Source organism: Aythya marila (assembly GCF_965140915.1).
Source record: "Aythya marila genome assembly, chromosome: 5".
NCBI lineage: Eukaryota > Metazoa > Chordata > Aves > Anseriformes > Anatidae > Aythya > Aythya marila.
In genome coordinates, this window is record NC_139046.1 from 6,310,876 (window position 1) to 6,331,142 (window position 20,267).

A 20,267-nucleotide genomic window follows, 5' to 3' on the forward strand; every position below is an offset into this window, starting at 1 on the left:
GGCAGGGGACTGTAGGGGATGTGCGAATGGCTTTTTGGAGTTAATTTGGGAAGAGCAAATTTGGGAAGGTCCCTGGTTTGTCACCAGAGATCAGGGAGGATACAAAGGTGTGCTAGGAGGAGCTGACTCTTCTTGGAAGACTGGAGGCTCCTAGACAGCAATAGGGGTGAGAAGACATTAGAAATGGTGTTAATTGTCTAAGTTTTGTTGCTACTGGGATCGCAAAGGTGAGAGATGGAGAACTTGGATGTCAGTACTGCTTCTGCTTTCAGAGGAAAACGGGCAATGTTGGAAATAGTTCACTTCTCTTTCCTCTGTAGTAACTGGAAGAGCAGGAAGACGAGGGGGCTCTCGGGGCCTTTCTTGACTGGTCAGTCCCATGGGGTGGTCATATTTAGGGTTTCCAAGAGCAGATGTAATCCAGGGCAAGTCTAAGTGCAGGTACTGTACTGCGCTCCTTCCAAGTTGGGAAGTTGAGGCATCAGTCAGGGAAGGGTTTCTTAAAACCATTGAGATATTTTTTATAATACCGTGTTTTATTTTATTGTTTTTTATTGTTTCCTGTTCCTTTTTTTTTTTTTCCCCAGAAATGTGGAGATAGACGTTTATTGGAAATTTAATTTTTGGAAAGCAGCCTGTCAATCACTCACAACTTGAAAGCCCAAAAGGCAGCTTCCCACTTGTTTGCCCCAGTCGAGAGGACAACTGCTACCACGTCCTCACTGCTGGTTATGGCCAGCTTGGCAGGGACCACGTGAAGGCTGCCTATGTCTGTCTATACGTACACATAAAACCATACTGCCTACATTAGGAGTTTGCATTAGACTCCATCAAGGTAACACATAGACACAGGGAGTTTCAGTCAAGGTGGTGTTTTAGGACTTCTGTTCATTTTCTTGTGACTCAAGCATGGTGTAATTCTGGTGCCTTTCCTGCTTTGAAATGTAGCCTTCAGCTGCAACATGGTGTTGAAGGAAAAAAAAAAAGTCAGCTAAAGTAAAAAGAAGGATGTGCCAGTGTCAGTAGATCCACTTTTTGAGCCATCCGTGTGCTTCCACAGCATCTTCTTCTGACTTCTTTCAATAGACAGTGGTGGAGAAAGGAGAAAAAAAAACATAATGGGGTTAGTGGGAACTGTGGGGAGAATCTAACTTTGAGAAAGCCTCTGAAAGCTCTCGCTGAGCAAAGGTAGAGGGAGGGTCAGTGCCTGTTGCCGGTGTTCACACCAACTGGCCAACGTGTGAATCGTTTGAGAGGTGTTTCCTTGCCGAGCTAATTGTTTGTCTACAGAAATGACCAAGTTCACTGAACCTCAGCCACTATTACGTGATTCTGGTAAAGCGAAAGACCAAAAAAGTAACTAAAGAGAGGGACAGAGAGGAGGGGAGGGAGGAAGAAAGAAGTCCCAAACGTTAGGTACACCTGAGACTCAATTATTTCGCTGTCCTAGAAAACGTACCCAAAATAGACAGTCCCAGTGGTGCTGGCAGCTTGTACTTTCTGGCTTTGGGAGTGGTTGTTTTCTGTTTGATGAAAAGTTCTTTTGACCAAAAATATAATTTGGTTCTGCCTTATCCGCTGTGAGAACAGAGGAAGAGGACGGCGCTTCTGTGGCCGAAAGAAGTGTTGACGTGCTGTGAAGACGAGTGCAGTGCAGAAAATACACAGTTGGTAACAGATCAGTCCTTTGTAAATTCCTCCATGCCCATCTGTCACTGCCTCCTGAGGTGTTTTGGCATGGCCAGAAGCAGCAGAGCCGTGTTTGGGAGCCCGTTTGTAGGATTTCCACGTGTCCAGCTGGGCCTGGCTTGTGGTAAGGGTCCCCCAGGGGAGGCAGGGATGAGGCTATCTGCCTTCCTTTACTTATTTTAAATCCAGCACTGGGTTAGTGGCTTTCTTTTAGTGCTGATGTTCCTATTTCATCCTCAGACCTTTCTTCTCACAGGGATAACAATGAGACAGGAGCTTCTCCAGCAACTTGAAACCCCCCCAAATTTTAAATGTGTTACATTTCCCTTGGAGCCTCTTGCTTCCTCTAAGGGAAATTCCTGTGAACATGGCTCTTCTGCCCATCAGTGGTACCCTGCTGTTCTGAGCCAGGGAACTACACCTGTTCCAGCTGGTAAAAATAGAGCTCATTTTTCAGGAGGAGAAAGGAGCAAAGCGAGGGAGGCCTAGTGAAATTACCCCTGCCCACCTTTATTTTCCATACTATGTGTATGCGTTGCTGTGCTAAGCCATATCCTATTATATTAACCCCCCTCATTTGGATGATATTTCCTGTGCAAACTGAGGATGGAAATCTCCTGACCTCGGGAGCAGATTTACCTCTCAGAGGCACGACCGTGGTCCCGCTGGCGGTGTGTGAGGGGCCCCGACACCGCTCTCCTCTGCCCCTCATCTCCTTAACAGGCCCGAGACCCTTTCTCTTTTGAAAGTAAATAAAGTGGCTTCTGCTAGAGATGCCTTTGCTGTGAATTTGCTATGTCTGTGAACATGAGGTGTGTTTTCAGCTGGGGATGGGAGCGGGGAGCAGCGGGACCAAGCAGTGCTGCAGTGAGGCCATCTGGCCCTGCCGCAGCCCTGAGGACCGCAGCTCTTGAGGAGTCTCTTCAGGAGCCTCAGCACTCCTGGAAGGCACCTGGAAGCACCCTGGCATGAAGACAAAGTTGTCGGGAGGCAGCTCCGTGCCTCCAGCCCCGTGTGGCTGAGGTCTGTGGCACAAATCTTTGGGGTCAGGATGGGCACCACAAGGCCCATGCCGTGTACCTGCAGGACGATGTGAGCCTCACTCCCTTCCAGCACTGGAGCCTCCCAGCAGCTTCTTTGCCTGCACCACTGCCCTGCCTGGGGTTTGCCACCTTTCTTACTTATTTGCTATTTTTAATTTTGAGCAAAGCTAATGAAAGTAATACAAAGTAATGATTTGACTGAATTAATGAATGAAGCAAACTCCGTAGAAAATGAAGTGCTTCTATTTCAGTGCTTTGAACTCTTGTAATTTGCCTTTTTTTTTTTTTTTTTTTTTCTGACATTGCCACTCAAAGTGATAATTCTGGCTTGAGGTTCGGTTTTAATTTCAGTGTTGTAAGTGATGGTTGTGTGTTTTTTTTTTTTTCTTTCTTTCAGCGTCAGGAAAGACAAGGAAAAATTTGAGTTCTGGGCAAGAAATAGAACAAAGAGAATATTGAAAAGCCAAGCGGTGGAGCAGATATAGCACCCCTTGCTAAATATTTAATGTAGGTAGGCTTTGCAGCAGCAAGGAAGCCTGAACCTGCCTCTGAAGCAGGAAACGTTTCTTCAGCTTGCAGCTGTCACGTGGCGCGTTTGGGATGGTTTGGTCTCAAGCACCAGCTTTGTCTTCTGCTGTTGTTTTTCTTAGAACACATTGTTGTGTTTTGTTTTTTTTTTTTTTTTCTAATGTGAAATGGTTTTTGTCTTAAGAAATAGCATTTCCTCAGACAGGCACCAGCGAAGACCTGCAGCCCCAAAGTTTTAAGTGGGTACAGCCTTTGTGCTAAAAAGGGCTGCGCTGCGTGCGGCTTCTCAGCCCCACCAAAGCTCCGTGGCAGACACATTATTAGTTTCTTGCACAAGGCGGAGAAAAAAAGATGTTTACTGGTCCTCAGTGACCTGTGGTAATAACTGTTTTCAGCCTGTTTTTTAAAGGCAGGAGAGTAATTATTTGAAACTGGGAACCAAGAATGAAAAAATGTCTTGTTCTCAGCTGCTGGCCAGTTGGGCAACTCTTCTGTTTTGGGTTACTAGCCCGAGCCAGGCAGTTTTCAGGCATGTATTGGACGCTGCCCAGAGATCCTCCTGATCTGAGCAGGAAATATCAGTGCGGGACAGGGTAAAAATTTGTTTTGCTGCTTTAGGTGCACAGCCTGAGAACAAGGAGGTCTTTAATGATGAGCCCAAAGTCTTACATGGGACAGAGCAGCCAGGGAAGCATTTTTCTACACTCCTGTAAATTTTTTCCCCTGATGCCTGATTGCTTTACACTGGTCACAGATGCGCGTGCTTCAGGCAAGGGATTTCCAGGTGCAGCCTGTGTTGGATCAGCTCTACTCTTTGAGAAGGGAATAGGTCAGAACAATGTAGAGTTGGGGAAATGTTGGGGAAAAATCACCCCAAAGTGCACCCTTCAGAAGATTGTGTCCTTATGGAGACCAGGAGCATCACCAAAGATGCTCTGAGCTCCCGAATCAGCCAGGCCAGCAGGAGTGAGAGTGGCTCCGTCAGTGTCACTAAGCCTCCACGAGCTAAGCACAAGGATGTAAAAAATTTTCAGCAGCTCTGAAGATCCAAGGAGAGAATTTCAAAGTCAGAGCAACCACAAAGGATGACTTGGAGATCCTTTTGGCAGGGAAGTGCCTTTGGGTGATGCGAGAAACATCGTTTGGGTTATGAAATGCCGGGAGCAGAAGGGGCTGGAACACATCTTCTGTAGGACAGCCTTGTGTTTGTGCTGTTCAGACTTACACTGGCTTGAGGAGCCACTGTGAGGCAGCCCAGCCTTGAAAGATAGATAATGTGGGTAAGCTTGAGGGTACTGAAGAGTTATTACTGTTAATGGTGGAAGGATGGTCTGAACATTTTTATTTTTTTTTTTTTAAAGGAAATTGAAGTTTTTAAACTTTACACAGTGAATTTCAAATATAAGTAATGCAGGGAGAACCTGATTTATTTATTTATTTTTGTACCCTGGCATTCTTACACCTCACAAATGACTCTCTTCCGTTAAAATTTTTTATTTTTGCCTTTGCTCAGTGTTATGGAGGGGGCTCTAACACAGAGCCGGGAGGTGGACAGCCCCCAGCCCGTTGTGCAGTCACCAGACCACCTTTATTTCCTGGGAGATGACTGATTTGAGCTCCACGGGTAGAGCAGTAAATGTAAAGCTGAGGGATTCTTGTAGTAATTTATGGCTTGCCGAGATCTGCTAACTGTGTAGATATCCAGACACCACAGAAATACAACAAACAGCAATATTAGGGTTAACTTTACTTCCAGTGGGCTGTGTTTTGTCTAGGCTCTGCAAACCTAAATATAAATATGCAAGCTTGCAATCTGCTGTGGGATTTCAGTGTTCCTGGCCGTAATGAGGAACAGAGATTTTATTTTGTTGTGATTCCTGGAAGAAGTGACGGTGGTTCCCAGAGGAGCTGCATCTATCTGCTTGGCCTTGGAGGACAGCGCTGTGCCGGAGCGGGTGTTTGTGCTGCAGCACGGCGGAGTGGCAAACGTGGGCTGGAAGGAGCCGGGCACGAAGCTGCTGGAGGCTGGGACCCCGATCCTGCGGCCAGGGATGACGACAGCAGCCCTGCCCTGGCTGCTCCCTGCCTGGTGATCATCCTCTGCTGACGGGGGCACCTGGATCACAGCCTGCACCAGGATGGAGGTGGGGTGTTGGAGGACATCAGCACACCTTCTGGCTGTGCTCGCCTTCCCCTAAGCCACAATTCTTGAGGTACCCGACTGATCAAATAGGTGAATGGCTTACCAGAAGCTCGAGGACTTTACATAGCATCACCCTGTAAACCTGCAGCAGAAAAAAAAAAGCTATACAGTTTGCTGTTGTTGTTTTTCTTAGGTTTTGTTTTGTTCTAACCTCACCTCCACCAACTATTAAATCGGGCACCGTACCATTTAATATCCAGGCCTGACAACTCTGGGTTTTGGAGGAGACTGCTCGTTTGGGTGGTGCCACAACAGGCGAGGGTTTTCCTCGTGTCTGGCAGCCCTGCCTGGAAGGAGCCCAGAAGCCTCTGGCACCTGGGGCAGCGTTGGACTTGGTGTGTGAGCAGATCCACTGGGACTGTCGGCATTACAGGATGTGTGGTAACAAAATCCCAGTGGTTCACAGTGCTTAATTACCTGAGTTTACCTGGAAGGTGTTCATCGGTCGTTAGTGCTTGCAGGGGGCAAGGTATGGCCACCGTTCACTCTGACCCTACTGATATGAGGAGGACTGACAGCACCAATCTGCTGCTGCTTGTAGATGTCGCGGCAGTGAATTCCTGCACTCTGTGGGACTGGGATGATGCAAAGCCTTGGGAAATTTCCCCACAATCCTAAGAAAGCCTTTGGGGAGGGAAAGAAAGGGTCTGGGCTGAGCTGATCAGTGCCAGACAAGGTAGGAAGAAGTACAGGGACATCTGCCACCTACATGCAACCATAAATGTGCCCACAATTTATTTATTTATTTTTTTCTTATTTAAACCTTGCCTTTCCCATCCTATCTACCCTTTAATTTGCTTTCCAAGGTGAGATAGCAACCTTTCTGGGAGAGCTGCTGGCAGCCAAGCAGAACAGGGTCTTCAGCCTTCGGTAAGCTGCAGTTAAGCAGAGCTCGTCTTCTAGTGGCGCTTTCAGAGGTGGATCCTAATGCTCACAATTTATACGCCCCTGTTTTGGGCTGTTCCTGAGTGTTCCCAGCTTGACATGCTGTCTGATGGGGTTTAGTGCCAGCTGTTTTATGTTTGTTTTCTGGAATGCTTCAGCCGAAATGATTCAGTTGTTTTGCAGAACGAGATGCTGGATCAAAATACGGCTTTGAACAAAAAGATCCCGGTGTCGTTCTGCCAGGGTGACCTCACGCTTGGCAGAGGAGAGGGTGGGAGGGATGAGAGCCTCCGCAGACTCCATCTGCCTTCTGCTGCCTTTGGGAAAACGTACCTGGGAGGAAGGACAAAGGGAAATATAAAGAGAAGTGGAAGGAAAAAGGAGACTGGGCTGGGGGGAGATGATGGGTGGAGGTGGCCAGAAGCTGCAGGGAACAAAGAGCTTCAAGAAGCTCAGAGGGTGGGTAGGGGAGAATAAGGACGCATGTGCTAGAGGAGCTGAGGGGACAGTAGAAGAGCAAGTTTTTATTCCAGAATCTCAGCTCTTTTCTCCCTTCAAGGTGTGAAACTTGTAGAGCCAGCACGTCCCTCTGTCACCAGAGCTGGATCTGCTGCACAGATCCAGCCCTTTTCTGTTTCTCGCTTTGTTCCAGGGAGCGAGGACAGTGCTGTGTGCATGGGACCAGCCCTGCTGGTGAGCTAGGGGAAGGCTGCCACAGTTCCCATGGCTGTAACTTGTTTTCAGCGATGCTTTTCTTTATTTCGAAAATCATCTTAAAAAGAAAAACCTTTTAATTTGAGGGATGTCACTGAAGTGACAAAATCAAACTCTCAAACGTCAGGAAATGCTGAAATTTGTGCCTGACACCTGGCCTTGCTATATGTTGGTGATGCAGCCCCTGATAGCAGTCACTGCAGAGCAGCCAAAGGCAGAGGAAGACGTCTCACCTCCAGCCTGCACAGCCCCGAGCACGTCAGGGATGGGTGAAGAATCTGAAAGGAAAGCACGGCACTGCTGTACGGGGGAAGAACTGCTTAACGCAGTGCAAGGACACTGTTGGGAGCATCAAGCCGTAGTCTGACTTTCATCTCCTGCCATTTGAGCCTAACCAAATTCCCTCCCCGTATGTTCCTGCTCCGTGAGGCGCTGGCAAGGAGATGAAAGGAGCTGCGGGCTTAGGTGTCTATCACAAGCTGGTGGAGAAAGTGGCTTCCTTCCCGCTCAGCCACCTCTGCGTCTTCATTAGTCGAGGCGGGTGAGATGGGAGAGCCCTCAGGGAGGCAGAGCACGTCCTCGGCGCTGCTGCTCTTACACCTCGTGGAAGGGGCCGGCCGTTTGTGGGAATGAAATGGGTTTGGTGGCTCTGGTGGCTGTTGGAGAGCTGGAGGAACCTGCAGGGCCCCTTCCCTCGGCGCAGAGATCCCGAGCCAAGGCAAGCAACGCCCTGCCCATGTGGCACCCAGCGCTTTCCAAGCTGTGGCCGCGTGGATTTGGGACATCTGCTTTTGAAATCTCGGAGATGTATCTCCGAAACGGAGAAATATGGATCACGGTGTGAAAAACCCTGTCGGGGGAGAGACGGGGCGGTGGGAGCGGTCACGTCTGGCTGCGTTAGCCGGGCGGGAGGCTGTCTGGGGCAGATGTCTTTTCCAAACACTCCTCCTGGCCCACGGCCCTACAGGAAATCCCTCTGGGGAACGATGATAATCCACCAGCCCTGGGACAGGTGCAGTGTGTGGGGCAGAGCAGAAATGCTCCGTGCCACCTGCAGGAGGGCTTTTGGACGGGCTGCGAAGGGAAGCCAAACCTATCGCCGGGCTGAGCACTTGCAGACAGATGATTTCCTCGCCGCGTTTTCGAGGTGGGACTGTCTTAACGAGAAGAGGCGCTGCCTTTTGGCAAGCCTCCTCACGGCAGCAATAAGCTTGGAGCACGGGAGGCTGAATTTATTTATTTTCTGACAAACGCCTTGCTGCGGCGGCGTTTCGCTCAGCCCGTGGTGTGTGGGAACCTGCGTGGGAGAGCGACATGGTAAACAACCTGCTTTTTAAGGCTGTTGCAATTAGGGAACTGATTAGCAAGCTGCCACATGGAAATCTCGAGAGTACCAGGGATCAGCTGTGCAATCAGGGCTGAGTGTGCGGCCGGGCCGCTCGGGCTGGCTCAGTGTGATTTGGGTGACCAGGCGGCCAGGAGCTGCTGCTGGTGACTCAGGTGCTGGGCATCCCTCCAAGGGAGCACCAAGCAAACACCCAGCAAAGACCTGGAAAAGGCTGAGGCACCGGTGAGCTCTGCTGCACGGCCCCAAGAGCAGAAAAAGGGGAGTGTTGAAGTCAATTGTCCAACTTCGTTAGCTTAACTTTCCCAATTAATTTCTTCCTGTCTAGGTTCCAGTTGTGCTGTTGGTTACAATTTGCTTTCCCACCGCAAGATACGGTGCCCCAAGTAAGGAAACTTGAGGTTTGATCCCAGGGACGGCTGCAGTGTGCTGTAACGTGGCTGCAATTTGTCGAATTGCTGCAAGACCTCGGGTCCTGCTGGCTGCAAGCTGCTTGGTATTCCCATTTCAACAGGCTTTCTTTATGCTTTTTGTCTCATGTTACATAAAGAATATCTTTCTGGTGGTGCCCCTTATCCGAGACAGATGTTGAGCCTGTATCTCTCTGGAAAAGCTGCGTTGCTTAAACATAAAGGCAGGGCTTCTAAGCAAATGGATTTGAGCGTGAAACCTTGTGCAGCCACGCTGGTTTTAATGCTCTTGGCTGATTTTGATCCCGAAGCTGGCCACGCAGCCCAGAAGAAGGGTGTCCCTGGAGCATCTGCTTAAAAATAGCACGAAGCTGCATCTGGTTAAAAATAGCCGCCACTTGGAAACTCGTGCTTTCCTGGGGAGGTAAGGCCTCCTCGCCGCGTGTTGTAACACCGACGGCGGAGCTACCGACGAGCATGAGCTGCTGGCTCTTACAACACACACGAGCCCCGAGGCGTCGGGATCAGGGGAAAGTTCAGGATCTCCCTGCTGGTTTGCCCAGCGTGCCAATTATGTGTTTCTCAAGGATTTTGCACAGGTGCTGCTAACTTTGCCCTATTAATGCTGTCTCTCCATCAGTACTGCTTGTACCCTTCAGCCGGCGCAGCGTAGCTTGAAATCTTCTAAAACTTACGGTACGGAGGGCTTCTGGGGCACGGATTAATCATGGGAAAGATCAAAGTTGCTTTGTTAGTTTTATTTTCCTGTTTTTAATGAATAATACATTTAAATGGTTTCCTTTCCCAATAAATCACATCTCAACATTTTTCTCTTCGGTTTAATAGGTGGGAAGGACTAACAGGAGGTTTTACAATGGAAATTCACTTGCCTAAGCAGAAGGAAATAATAATGAGTATAATTGGCAAGGGGAGGAGAGAGAGGAATCGGTTCGTTAAGTCTTCAACGAGCGATGCAGGAAGAAGTACAAGGCAGTATTATTATTTGTACATCTTCAAGCAAGAAGGAGGATTTTCCCCATCGTATGGTAAAACCAGGACTCCAGGCAGATGTGCGGCTCTGTCCCAGCTGAGGAAGGGACGCGGTTATTACAGTTGTGTGGGTCAGCTTCAGGTTTTGTTGTTGCCTGCTCCTAGCCCAGATCAGCGTGACAGGACCGGGTTACGTTTGCACATGGAGTGAGGCCGGCAGGGCCGAGGGGCTGGGGAGGGGAAAGCACCGTGACCAGGCAGCACGGGGCTGGGGCTGGGGCCGGGTGTCTTCGCCCAGCCCGGCTGCAGCTGGAAGATCACGTTCAGCTGCAGCCGGAGGGAAGCTCCCGTCTGTCATCTCGCTGGATGTGACCTGACTAATTTATCCTGCTTTTACACACCGCATGGGTATCGTGTGCCTCCTGCTGGGTACAGCACAGATATTAGTGGGCCTTCCAGTTACAGGGCCTGTCTGGGGCTCCAGAGGGCTCTGTTCAGCGCTCCAGGTATCTGCTGTCTGTCAAGTCCCTCCTCCGATTTAAAATTAAAAACCTTTTCCCCTGGCATCTCCTCCTTGTGCATGTTGAGGCAGTTCTTAGCTGTTATCACCCCAGCCTGGTATCTCTTTCAAACAAGTATCACGAGGTTACCATCTCCAAACTAACGCAGAAACTTGTAGAGGCAGAAAGACAAACTGAGCATAAGAAAAACGTTTTTTGCTGTTGGCAGAGAAACACGTAGGTGAAAAATGGAGCTGTCCTTTTCCTTCTCTCACTGTGGTGTGGCTGTAAGGAGAAGGAAGAGGGAAGCACAAGGAAGTGGCTTTCCCATCAAACACATCTTCCTTGGCAGCCAGCATCTTTTCTGCAGCCTGTGGCCTGGGCAGCACAAACCAGCTGGTATGTGATGATTTCCATCTCAGAACCTCGTCTTTTGTGGCATGGGGTTGTTCATGTTCAGGGAAATCTTTCATTATTCTCCACATCCCGTTTCCTCTTCATTACTTGCTACAGAAATGAAGGAAAAAGCCTTACCATCATGTTTTGCAGCCCTGTACAACATGCTGTGGTGCCTTGCTCTCTAACTGTCAACATCCACAAGCAGACTTCTAAATAGATTTAAAAAAAATCACACAATTTATAAGAGCAGATATGGAAAATCAGATTTTTGAATTGCTCTGCGTGTGTCTGAAAAGCTGTGTGGCAATCATGATTAAATCTATGCAAAATAACCTCTGTAGTATTCGTAGCTGGTCTGTAGACTCCAAGTGGCAGCAGAATACGCCCTTGCTGGTTGCTTTAAGTTTCTCAAGCTGCATTCATCCTCCTCTCTCACTTTCTCACAGGACTTATGCAAACAGATATAAAGCAGCTCTTCCTTCTTGAGCCTTAGCACTAGGCTCTGCCTTCCACTTCTCAGCCCTCTTCTCTCCCGTGCCTGTGGATGGCCCCTTGGCAACTATGTGCTGGGCTCTCCAGCTCCTCCAAGCTTGCCTTGGCCCTGGCACTGCTACATCCAAGTGCTAGAGACTGTGAAGCAAATGAAACTTCTCCAGAAGGTCCTGGTGCTAACTTGAGATGTGTCTGCTCAGCATCGTAATCTCTTCCTCACCTCCTGTTGCTGCCAGAGCTTTGGTGTCACGGTGTGATTCCAGAAATAAGCTTGTGATGGGATTTATGGCAGTAGCTGAACGCCATCATGTTCACTGGTGCTGTTGCTTGAACTTTATTGATCTTGTTCTCACTGCTGCTGCGCTCCAAAACCATTATTCAGCCTCGATATTCAGATGCTGCTGATCACTTAGCGCTGAGGGTGAGAGCTGAGATGGGTTTATGTCTTAAACCGGGCAGAAAAACAAGAAAGGGGGTCTGCCCTACTTCAGCATGTGGACGAGAACCAAAGGCCTTGCCTTGGGTGTGTAATTCTGTGTGACCTGATGCTCTGTCTGGGGTAACGATGATCGCATGTGCTGTGCCTCTCTGAGACTGCTGAGAACACCGCTTCGTACTCACAAGTGGGAAAACTCCTGGTTTTTGAAGTCAGAGCAAATTGCTCTATTATTGCTTCATGTTCTTTCAGACAATATTGACTGGTTGACATCTCAAAAGATGAACTGCCCGTTAAAATGGCCTTTCTGTCAAGTGCTGGTAGAAGACACCCCAGCCCCACCAGCACAAGCTGGTTCTTTCCCTGGTCTTCGTACCAAACTTCTGCTTTTAGAAGGAAAACAGCAGCTGGCTCAAACACGAGCCTCAGCCTCTGTTTGATGTGCCACATGTCTGCCTTGCTGTAAGCCTCTGCTGGGATTTGAACCGATCTGTTTTTGTGCACAGACTGATAGAAATTGCAGGACAGAAGCTCGCATGGATGTGAAGTGAAAGCGAACCACTACCCGTGTAGTTAAGAAGTTTCCTGGGGATGTGGCTGCTTTCCTTGGGCAGATTCACACGTCCAGGTAACTTATGAGGTGAACTGAAGAGAAACGTTTGCAGTCCTTAAGAAAGGAAAGGCTTTCAATCTACAGCACATGTTCTGGGGAAGCAGAACAATCAGCCATGGAAGTACAACTTCAGGTCGTAGCTTTTAAATCCTTTTCCCCTTTCGGAGCTGGGCTATCAGCTTCTTCAATGCTGCATTGTGTTTATGGTGTTTTAATTAGGAAGGCTTCCTGTGGTTTTGACTATCCGTGGGATTGTGATGATAAAACTCTTGGTTAACTGATACACCAAGTCTTTGTAAGGGATTTTTTCATAGCATACATGTTTTCCAGCTTGGAAAATAAACATCTGGGTTTAGCCTCTGTTTATTTTCAGTAAATAGGAAGGAGCCTGCTGTTAGGTGAACACTGAGAAAGCTCCTGCACCACTGATGGCTGGAAGGGATGGGTGTGTGTTTTCCTTCCCAATGTAGGTGATGGTTTTTATATTCGTTTCCTAAACCCTCCCACTACTCGCTGCCAGGACATGGGCTAGGAGGGCCATCAGCCTGATCCCAGCAGTTATTCTGTGCTGCGGTGCTGGTGAGCAGCTGTGAGCTGCAGCCACTGGCCTCCAGTCTGCTCATGTGCTTTTTTGCAGCCCAGTGAGCCCTGTGCTTGGGCTCTGCGCCGTGCCTATATGGTGCTCAGTATGATGGGATCTTGCTTGGGGTGCTCCTAGGGGAGCACAGGACAGCACGCATACTGGTACTAATAAAAAAGGCTTCGTTAAGTTTTAATCTATTAGCATTACTGCTTAACATTGCTTTTGGAATATCTTTCTTTCAAAGGCAAGTTTTATTGACACGTGCTGAACTATAACACTAGAAAGCTTCATGTGCCAGGGCGTACCCGAATACTTTTTAGTGCCAGCGTTACGGCAGCAGGGCTGAGATTGATTTCTGATGGGGGAGCTCTGACACGCTCTGACTGCTCCGAGGCAAGCAGGGACTCCGCAGCACGTCATGCTGCAGCTTCTCTGTTTGTCTTACTGCCGTAGTTACACCACCACTTAAGGACTTAACTGAAAGAAACCCTTGGAATAAATAAATAAATAAAAAACTGTTCCAGAAAGGCTTGTTGAGAAATGAATTCATGTGTCTCTCCAGCAGAGCTTGCTTTGTCTTTCCTGCACCAGGAGCAGCTGAGCTCCAGCCAGGACTGCTGGAAGGAGCAGTGGGTAGTGGCACTGAGCAATATGGATAAATAACTTTGTTACAGCAGTTGTGCTTAATTGTCCTAAAGGTATGTGATGGTGAAACAGGGGTTCTCTGTCCAGGAAGGTGGGATCGGGTGGGCTCGGGGGCAGGCAGGGCAGGGTGACTGCGCTGCCGGCTGGGTGAGCGGGGCACCAGTGCCTGCAGCCATCCCCAGCTGACTCGGTGGGTTATTTACTCTCCTCTCCCTCCACACGCAGAATTTCCACTGCCATAAACACGTGTTAGGCCTGAGTGGAGAGGAGGAAAGGGGAAGAGGCTTTTTAATACTTGGCTTTGTAGTCGCTTTTACAGATAGCCAGGCGCAGTAAGTACCCCATAGTTACAGACATCCATATTTAACCATCAGCGCAGACAACTCCCTTCACTGGGTAATTGCTTGCTTGTTTTTCTAGCAGTATGTGGACATCCGAACCATTTGTGGTGGTTTGTTGCTTCACCAGAGATTAGAGGCTTTTCAAAGTCTGGGTCTTCCTCAAGTGGTCTGGAGCCGCTTTGTTTGGTAAAATCCTGTCAGCACACGAGCAGAAAATCTATATTCTGTAGGAAACTCCAGAGACTGTGAGCAGAAAGACTTCTGCAGCGACCTTACACCCTGTGACACTAAATGGCCACCCTGTCCGAAAGCAGGCTCGAGCACTGGGTGGATGATTTCGGCCCACAGCCTCTTGAGAGCGATGGTGTGGGTAATTTGGCATAGGTGGTGCTCGTGTGCTGAGGAATTGCCGTCCTGGTGAGGGCTGGCTGTCGGGATTAAGGTGGTTTTGGTGCTAAGGATAGCTGGTGGTGGTGGTCCGCCATTTCAGAATCACCTGGGCCTTGTTGTCGGAGGGCTGAACTCACCCGCTCCGTGCCGTGGTGTGAGGGGTCGGGGAGTGCTCGGGCCCTCTGAAGGAGGAATTTATTCTGTGGGACGTGGCCGTGTGTTTGGATCAACCAGATCGCCTGGTGGATAGTGGATATGGCCTCCTGCAGCCCTGAGGTGTGCTGGGCTCTCCCTCCCGTTCTCACTCCAGACAGCATCGGGAAATGGGGAGAGCATGGACCCAAAAGAGCTGATGGCATGTTGCAAGTAGTGCAGGAGTCAGTCTCCTGTTTAGCAAACCCTAAAGTTTCTGTAACTTAATGTGGGATGAACGTAAGCATGGGTGAGGATCACCTGGAAGACCTGCACCTGGAGAAATGCACAGGATAATGCAACGGCGTAATGTGGGAAAACATGAATTTTGAGGAACGTTTTAAATATTAATGACCCTTTGTGAACCGTATCAGAACCGTAGGCTGCCTGCAAGCAGGCCGAGCCCCGGGCCACACCGCGTGTCCCGCCTGGTAGCCCCATGGACCGCTTTGCTCTTCTCCACCCGGGGGCTGCTCGTGGAGGGGGGCTTTTATCCCATTTTCCATTCCTTGGAAGGTCTCCTGTGCGTGCTGAGCTCCAGGCCAGAAAACGTTGCCAACTGAGGTTTTTGGCCCTGATCCAGAAAAACACTTAAGTGTAAGCTTACACCTAGACAAAGGATAAGTGCGCTGGAATTTAAAGGTGGGCAAATTCCAAAATAATGGAAGGAAATTTCTGATTTTTTAAATTTTTTTTTATTGTCTCGCAAGAAGTTTGAGCTCAGCGAAGGCACTGGCTTCCTCTTTTGGGGAAGAAGGATGAACTGGTTGACCTCTTGAAGTTCTCCTCAGCCGTGTTTTCTGTGGTAGATAACAAGGCTATTGAGGTGGCGCAGTGATGATTGAATGTTTGGAAGGGATATTAAACCTCCGCACGTCAACTCGCACTTCTGGAGATCAAAATGACATCTTGTGTGGGGGAAAGAGGCGAATTATCTCACAGCTGCAGGGCTCCTCCATCTTGCTGTCATGTGTTCCTGGTTGCCCACTGACAGAGGCAGGATGCTGAACTAGATGGGCCAATGTTGTGATTCTGCCTGGCAATTCCTGTGGTCACTTGAGTCCTGTTGGCTTTGGTGAGAATTAAACACACATTTAAGCACTTCCCTAGAAAGGCAGGCTTTTCTACACCTCTCTTTCTGAGCAACTGCTTGAAGCTCAGCAGTGAAGAAGACACGTTTCTTTTTAAGTGCTTGGATGAGCCATACCACATCCTTTTTTGCTTTAATGGGAAAATCCTAATTTACAGTGTGCTTCCATTTTAGAAATAAATGCAAGCTGTTTCACAGTCAGGCCAAGCTCCGTGTCACAGTTAAGTCATTGGGGATGAAGTTTCCAGTCGGTGCCCCTGGAGGGGCTGCGCGCGCAAATGGGTAGGAGCACGCAGCAGAAAGAAAAGCAAAACTGAGCTTTATGGCCGGCTTTGCTTCGAAACCTGTGTGGCAGGAACACTCAGAGGAATACATCATGTGGCTTGCATCCCTTTGAAGTGGCTGGGTTCAGCGCTGATGGGATGGCTTCCCTAATCTCCACTCTTACAGAAAGGACCAGGAAATACGCCTGTGATGTGGGACTCTTACACTTCAAGCCTTCAAGTCGATGGTTTTTTTTTTTTTCTTTTAGCAGTTAATCAACAAAGCTAGTTGAAAGCAGGGAAATGCTCTGCCCCCTTTTTATGGGCAAATGAAGTGGTACAGTAACAGCTGCGTCTGGGTACTGCTGCTGATCAGCTGCTCTGGGACGATCAGAGGGCTGGGAAGTTTACAGACCGCCTGCTCTTCCTGTGGCATTACATCCATGCAGAGGGGTTTGGCAATAGCTGGCTTTTGTCTTGCAGCAATCTGCCCTCGAAACAGGCATCCTGAGTGTGCTGGTGCACGCTGTCCTGCAGCAGACTCCGGCAAGTGTCCCCAGGGTGCACTTGTTAGGAGGGCCTAATCCTATCCTCTGGAAAGCAACTGACTTGAACACTGCAAATTTCATTTCTTTCTTCTGAGGCAAGTGTGGCCCAGATGAGGCTTTGATCTGGGAAGCTCAGATGAGTCTGACCTGGGCTGTGCAAGGATCCCAGAAGCCAGATGGCTGCGATTTTTAAGACAGATGTCTGCTGCTGTATGTGAATGACTTTCTGGATCCAGGGCTCAGTTCTGTGTTGTAAGAGTGACTTGTTTTGTGTAAACTGAGCTTTGCCCAGGAATTGTTATATGGCTGAACTAAACATGCTTTTAAAAATAAATAAATCAATAACAGTAAATTTTGAGATGATTGAGTTTTTCAGTGCCAACAGCTCCTGGGGTGTTGCTCTCCAGAACTATAAAATATTACCTGTCCTTTGCTAAATGAGCCCTTTAAAGAAAGTGGAGAATGACACAATACCAAATAGCAAAGTCACTACAAATGGTGATAGTGAAGCGTAGCATGAGGATACTGAAGGAGGATAAACACTATTCAGCAAGCGAGTGATGGCTTTGGCTCAGCACCACCGCACGGGGCTGGTCAGTCAGTTGCACGCAGGCACATTTTCAGAAGTTATTACCCAAAGAGCTGTGAGTTGTGATAACACATTAGCTTTGAGCTTCTGGTCTGTTTACACCTTATGAATCAATGTGTTAGTGACATGTCTCAACATGGGAGAGGAGCGAGAGGCAGATGAGAAGAAGCAGTTATTTCTAGATTTTGGCCTTTGCCATTAACTTACCCTGTTGCTTTTCCCAGATGCTTTCCTTGCGCTAGATCCTAATTATCCAACTTCTAAATCAGGGATGTAATCGTGATCTTTGAAAGAATTTTCTGCCATAGCAAAAAGTGGGGTAGCAATTGTGCACAGCAGTGCTAATGCTTTGTTGCTTTGTGTTTTTCCTGCATAGGAACCCTCCCGAGGGATCGAATTTTTAAGAACCTCACTCGGAAGCGCCAGCGGGCGATGCGAAGGCGAGTGCATCAGGTGAACGGGCACAAATTCATGGCTACCTACCTGCGACAGCCAACGTACTGCTCACACTGCAGGGAGTTCATCTGGTAAGAATCACTCAAAAACAGTGGTGTGGACCTTCCTAGCCTTTATGTTTTGGGGACTGACATGCCATCTGTGAATCGGTTGCCCAGCACTTCACCAAGGGCTACTAAAGTGACACCCCATGCCCACCAGGGGTACATTTACACTGCAAATTGGAATCTGCTGCAGAGAGGCCAGAGCTGATGTGTAGGTTGGATGCTGGAAGCCAGCTGGGAGAGTGTGGGGCTAGGACAATGTTCCTTGCTTGTAAGTGCAAATGTTATTTCAGGAAAAGAAGTAAAGAAAGACCACAAATGTTAGTTTGAGTGGAGTTTTGAGATTACGATGAGAAAAAACAGTTGCTTGAAAAACTAGAGAAAATATCTGAGAACAGAAAAGCCATCAGAGGAGGTGTAAGGTGTGGGATGATATGTGTGGGGGCGTAGGCAGAGCAGGGAGAAAAACTTATATATGTCTCAAAAGAGCATGGAGTAGGAGAGATAATAACAGGGTGTGGGCTGTTGGGATCAGTCTAATAAGTGTGGTGTGTGTTGTAATAAAACGAAGTATTTCAGAAACTAGAGTGAGGGGGAATTTGGAGAATAACATTGACAAGCTCGAACTGTGAGCTCTGGCCCTGGCAGCGCTTTGCTACACTTACACCTCACCAGTACTGAATTGCACCCTTATTGCTGGGCAGTTTTTCCCCAGGGATCTGGTCATTTGGGATCCTCTTGCCTTTTGACTCTCATTTCTGTAAATGGTCTACAAGAAGGCTGCTTTTCTGCTACTAAATTCTGTTCATGTTTTGCTTTGCACAGGGGCGTGTTTGGGAAGCAGGGATACCAGTGTCAAGGTAAGGTGCTCTGCTCGGGCACTGTGTGTGTGTAGGGTGTGCTGTCTCAGGAGCACTTCCCCGTGCTGCTGGGATGTCCTGTGGTTACAAGCTTCTCTGAAGTCACTGCTTATCTTCCTCCTCAGCCAGCCAAGACCGTGCACTAGAGCAGGTGTCAGTCTGGTGGCTTTAATATGTGTAGGAACAATCACACATGCTCATGCAAACACCGAGGGGTCCTGTTGCTGTGTTTCACCCACAGTTTTCCTCTTGTACAGATCCACCAAGTTACTGAGTATGTGCAACACCCAACTAGGCCTGAGAAACCTAATGTCCCTTCAGCACAGTGTCCAGCTGATACTAAAACACAAATACCTTGCTGGAATGGCCACCCTCTTCCTTTCTCTCCCTGTGTAGCTAAACAAAGTGAAATTAGGGATGTGACTTCAAAGGGCAGTTTCATGGCCTGGTGCAGCACTTGTGTCTGAATGCACGTTTTAGCACTGTATGGCTGTATAGATCAATGTATGTGGTCCTTGTTTGCACTTAATTGTTTTAGTTCCTTTCCCTTTTTTTCTATGATAAGGTAGCAGAACTACTGGCTTCACAAGTGCATGGTCACCCAGGCCTTCTAACACAGCCTGTTTCTTGTGCAATATAATAAGGTGCTGGAGTCTTGATAAGAAAGGAAGCTGCGTGTAAACAAAATGGGTATCCTGCATACAATCTCTGGGTAAAAGTGAACGTTACTGATAGGCCTTGTGAATATAAGCTTGATTCAGCAACAGACAGAATAGTGTGGGACCCTGCAATGTGTCTGCAGCTTACATTTTCCATTACAAAAATCTCCTTGCCCAATCAGTTGCTGTGGCCATTAGTGTTGGCTCCAGTGCACGCGGGGTTATGGAGTGGAGGAATCCAAGTTCATTCCAGCCAAGCCAGCTTCAGAGCTGCAGAGAGCCCTGCTGTGCTTTAGGGCTAATTAGCCCTCTTGATGGGGATTAGCTGATTAGCCTAGACACAGCATTGTTCTGCTGCAGTTACCCAGCTTCTCAGATGCAAGCACTGCACTGAGCCTAACAAACTAACCTGCACAGCACTCAGCTGGGTATCCAACGGGAGAGACACTTTGCCACTGAGATGTAGGAATGGCTTTTGGTATCTCAGACCTGTGTTCTCTGATGTTGTTTGTGTATGTTGTGTGAAATACCACAGAATAAGTACAACAGCATTTTTAGGGAGCTCATTTTACGCTGATGTTTCTCTTTGCATCTCCCGTATTTTATGGCAGCTGTTTTCTAGCCTGTATGAATGATCCGGTGCAAAATTTCTTTTGTAGTGGGTTGTAGATGAAATTCTGAACCACCTTGATTATTTTTTGCATTTTTGCCATGTCCTGTTAATATAAGTGAGCCATAAAGAAACCAGCTGATGGGGTGATGTGTTCTGAGTCTTTCAAAAGCTCTTTTCAGCATGCCTCTTTTATTTCCTAGTATGCACCTGTGTTGTACACAAGCGCTGCCATCATCTAATTGTTACAGCTTGCACGTGCCAAAACAATACTAACAAGAACGATCTCAAGGTAAAGTCACGTTTGTTGTTTCGGGTCATCATAGTTTGTGAACCTTCAGGATTGTCTGGGTATTTTCCTGTCATAGAACCTGTTCTGTGCTACCTTCGTTCATGGATTTAAAAGTGAGGAAGAATGATAGGGACATGCATCCCTATCATTATGATATTACATAGGCTGTGTAATATCATCTAGCTGTTCTTCTGTTAATTCCACTAACTGGTTGGACCACCACGTAGTTTAGGAAGGGTCTTCATCTGAAGACATCAAGAAATAGCAAATCAAACCGTTTTCCTTGGTAATTTTCCTTCACAATTAACCACGTCATCATCAAAATTTGGTGCCCAATTCTTGATGTGGATTTCTCTGGCATTAAAATCCAACCACTGCTCTTTGTTTTGCCTTTTTTATTTTTCTTTTTGGGTAATTTAAAGTGCCCATTTAGTCACTGCACCACACCTTTACTCTCT

At 48.0% G+C, this 20,267-nt stretch overlaps 1 protein-coding gene across 1 annotated transcript in view; it reads left to right on the forward strand.

Annotated features, from left to right (window-relative positions):
* Positions 1-20,267, forward strand: part of PRKCH (protein kinase C eta) — a 113,022-nt gene that overhangs the window by 29,411 nt on the left and 63,344 nt on the right. Inside the window, exons 3-5 of the mRNA XM_082762244.1 lie at positions 17,265-17,415; positions 18,214-18,248; positions 19,721-19,809. Coding sequence (XP_082618370.1) covers positions 17,265-17,415; positions 18,214-18,248; positions 19,721-19,809 — 275 coding nt within the window. The remainder of the gene's footprint in view (positions 1-17,264; positions 17,416-18,213; positions 18,249-19,720; positions 19,810-20,267) is intronic.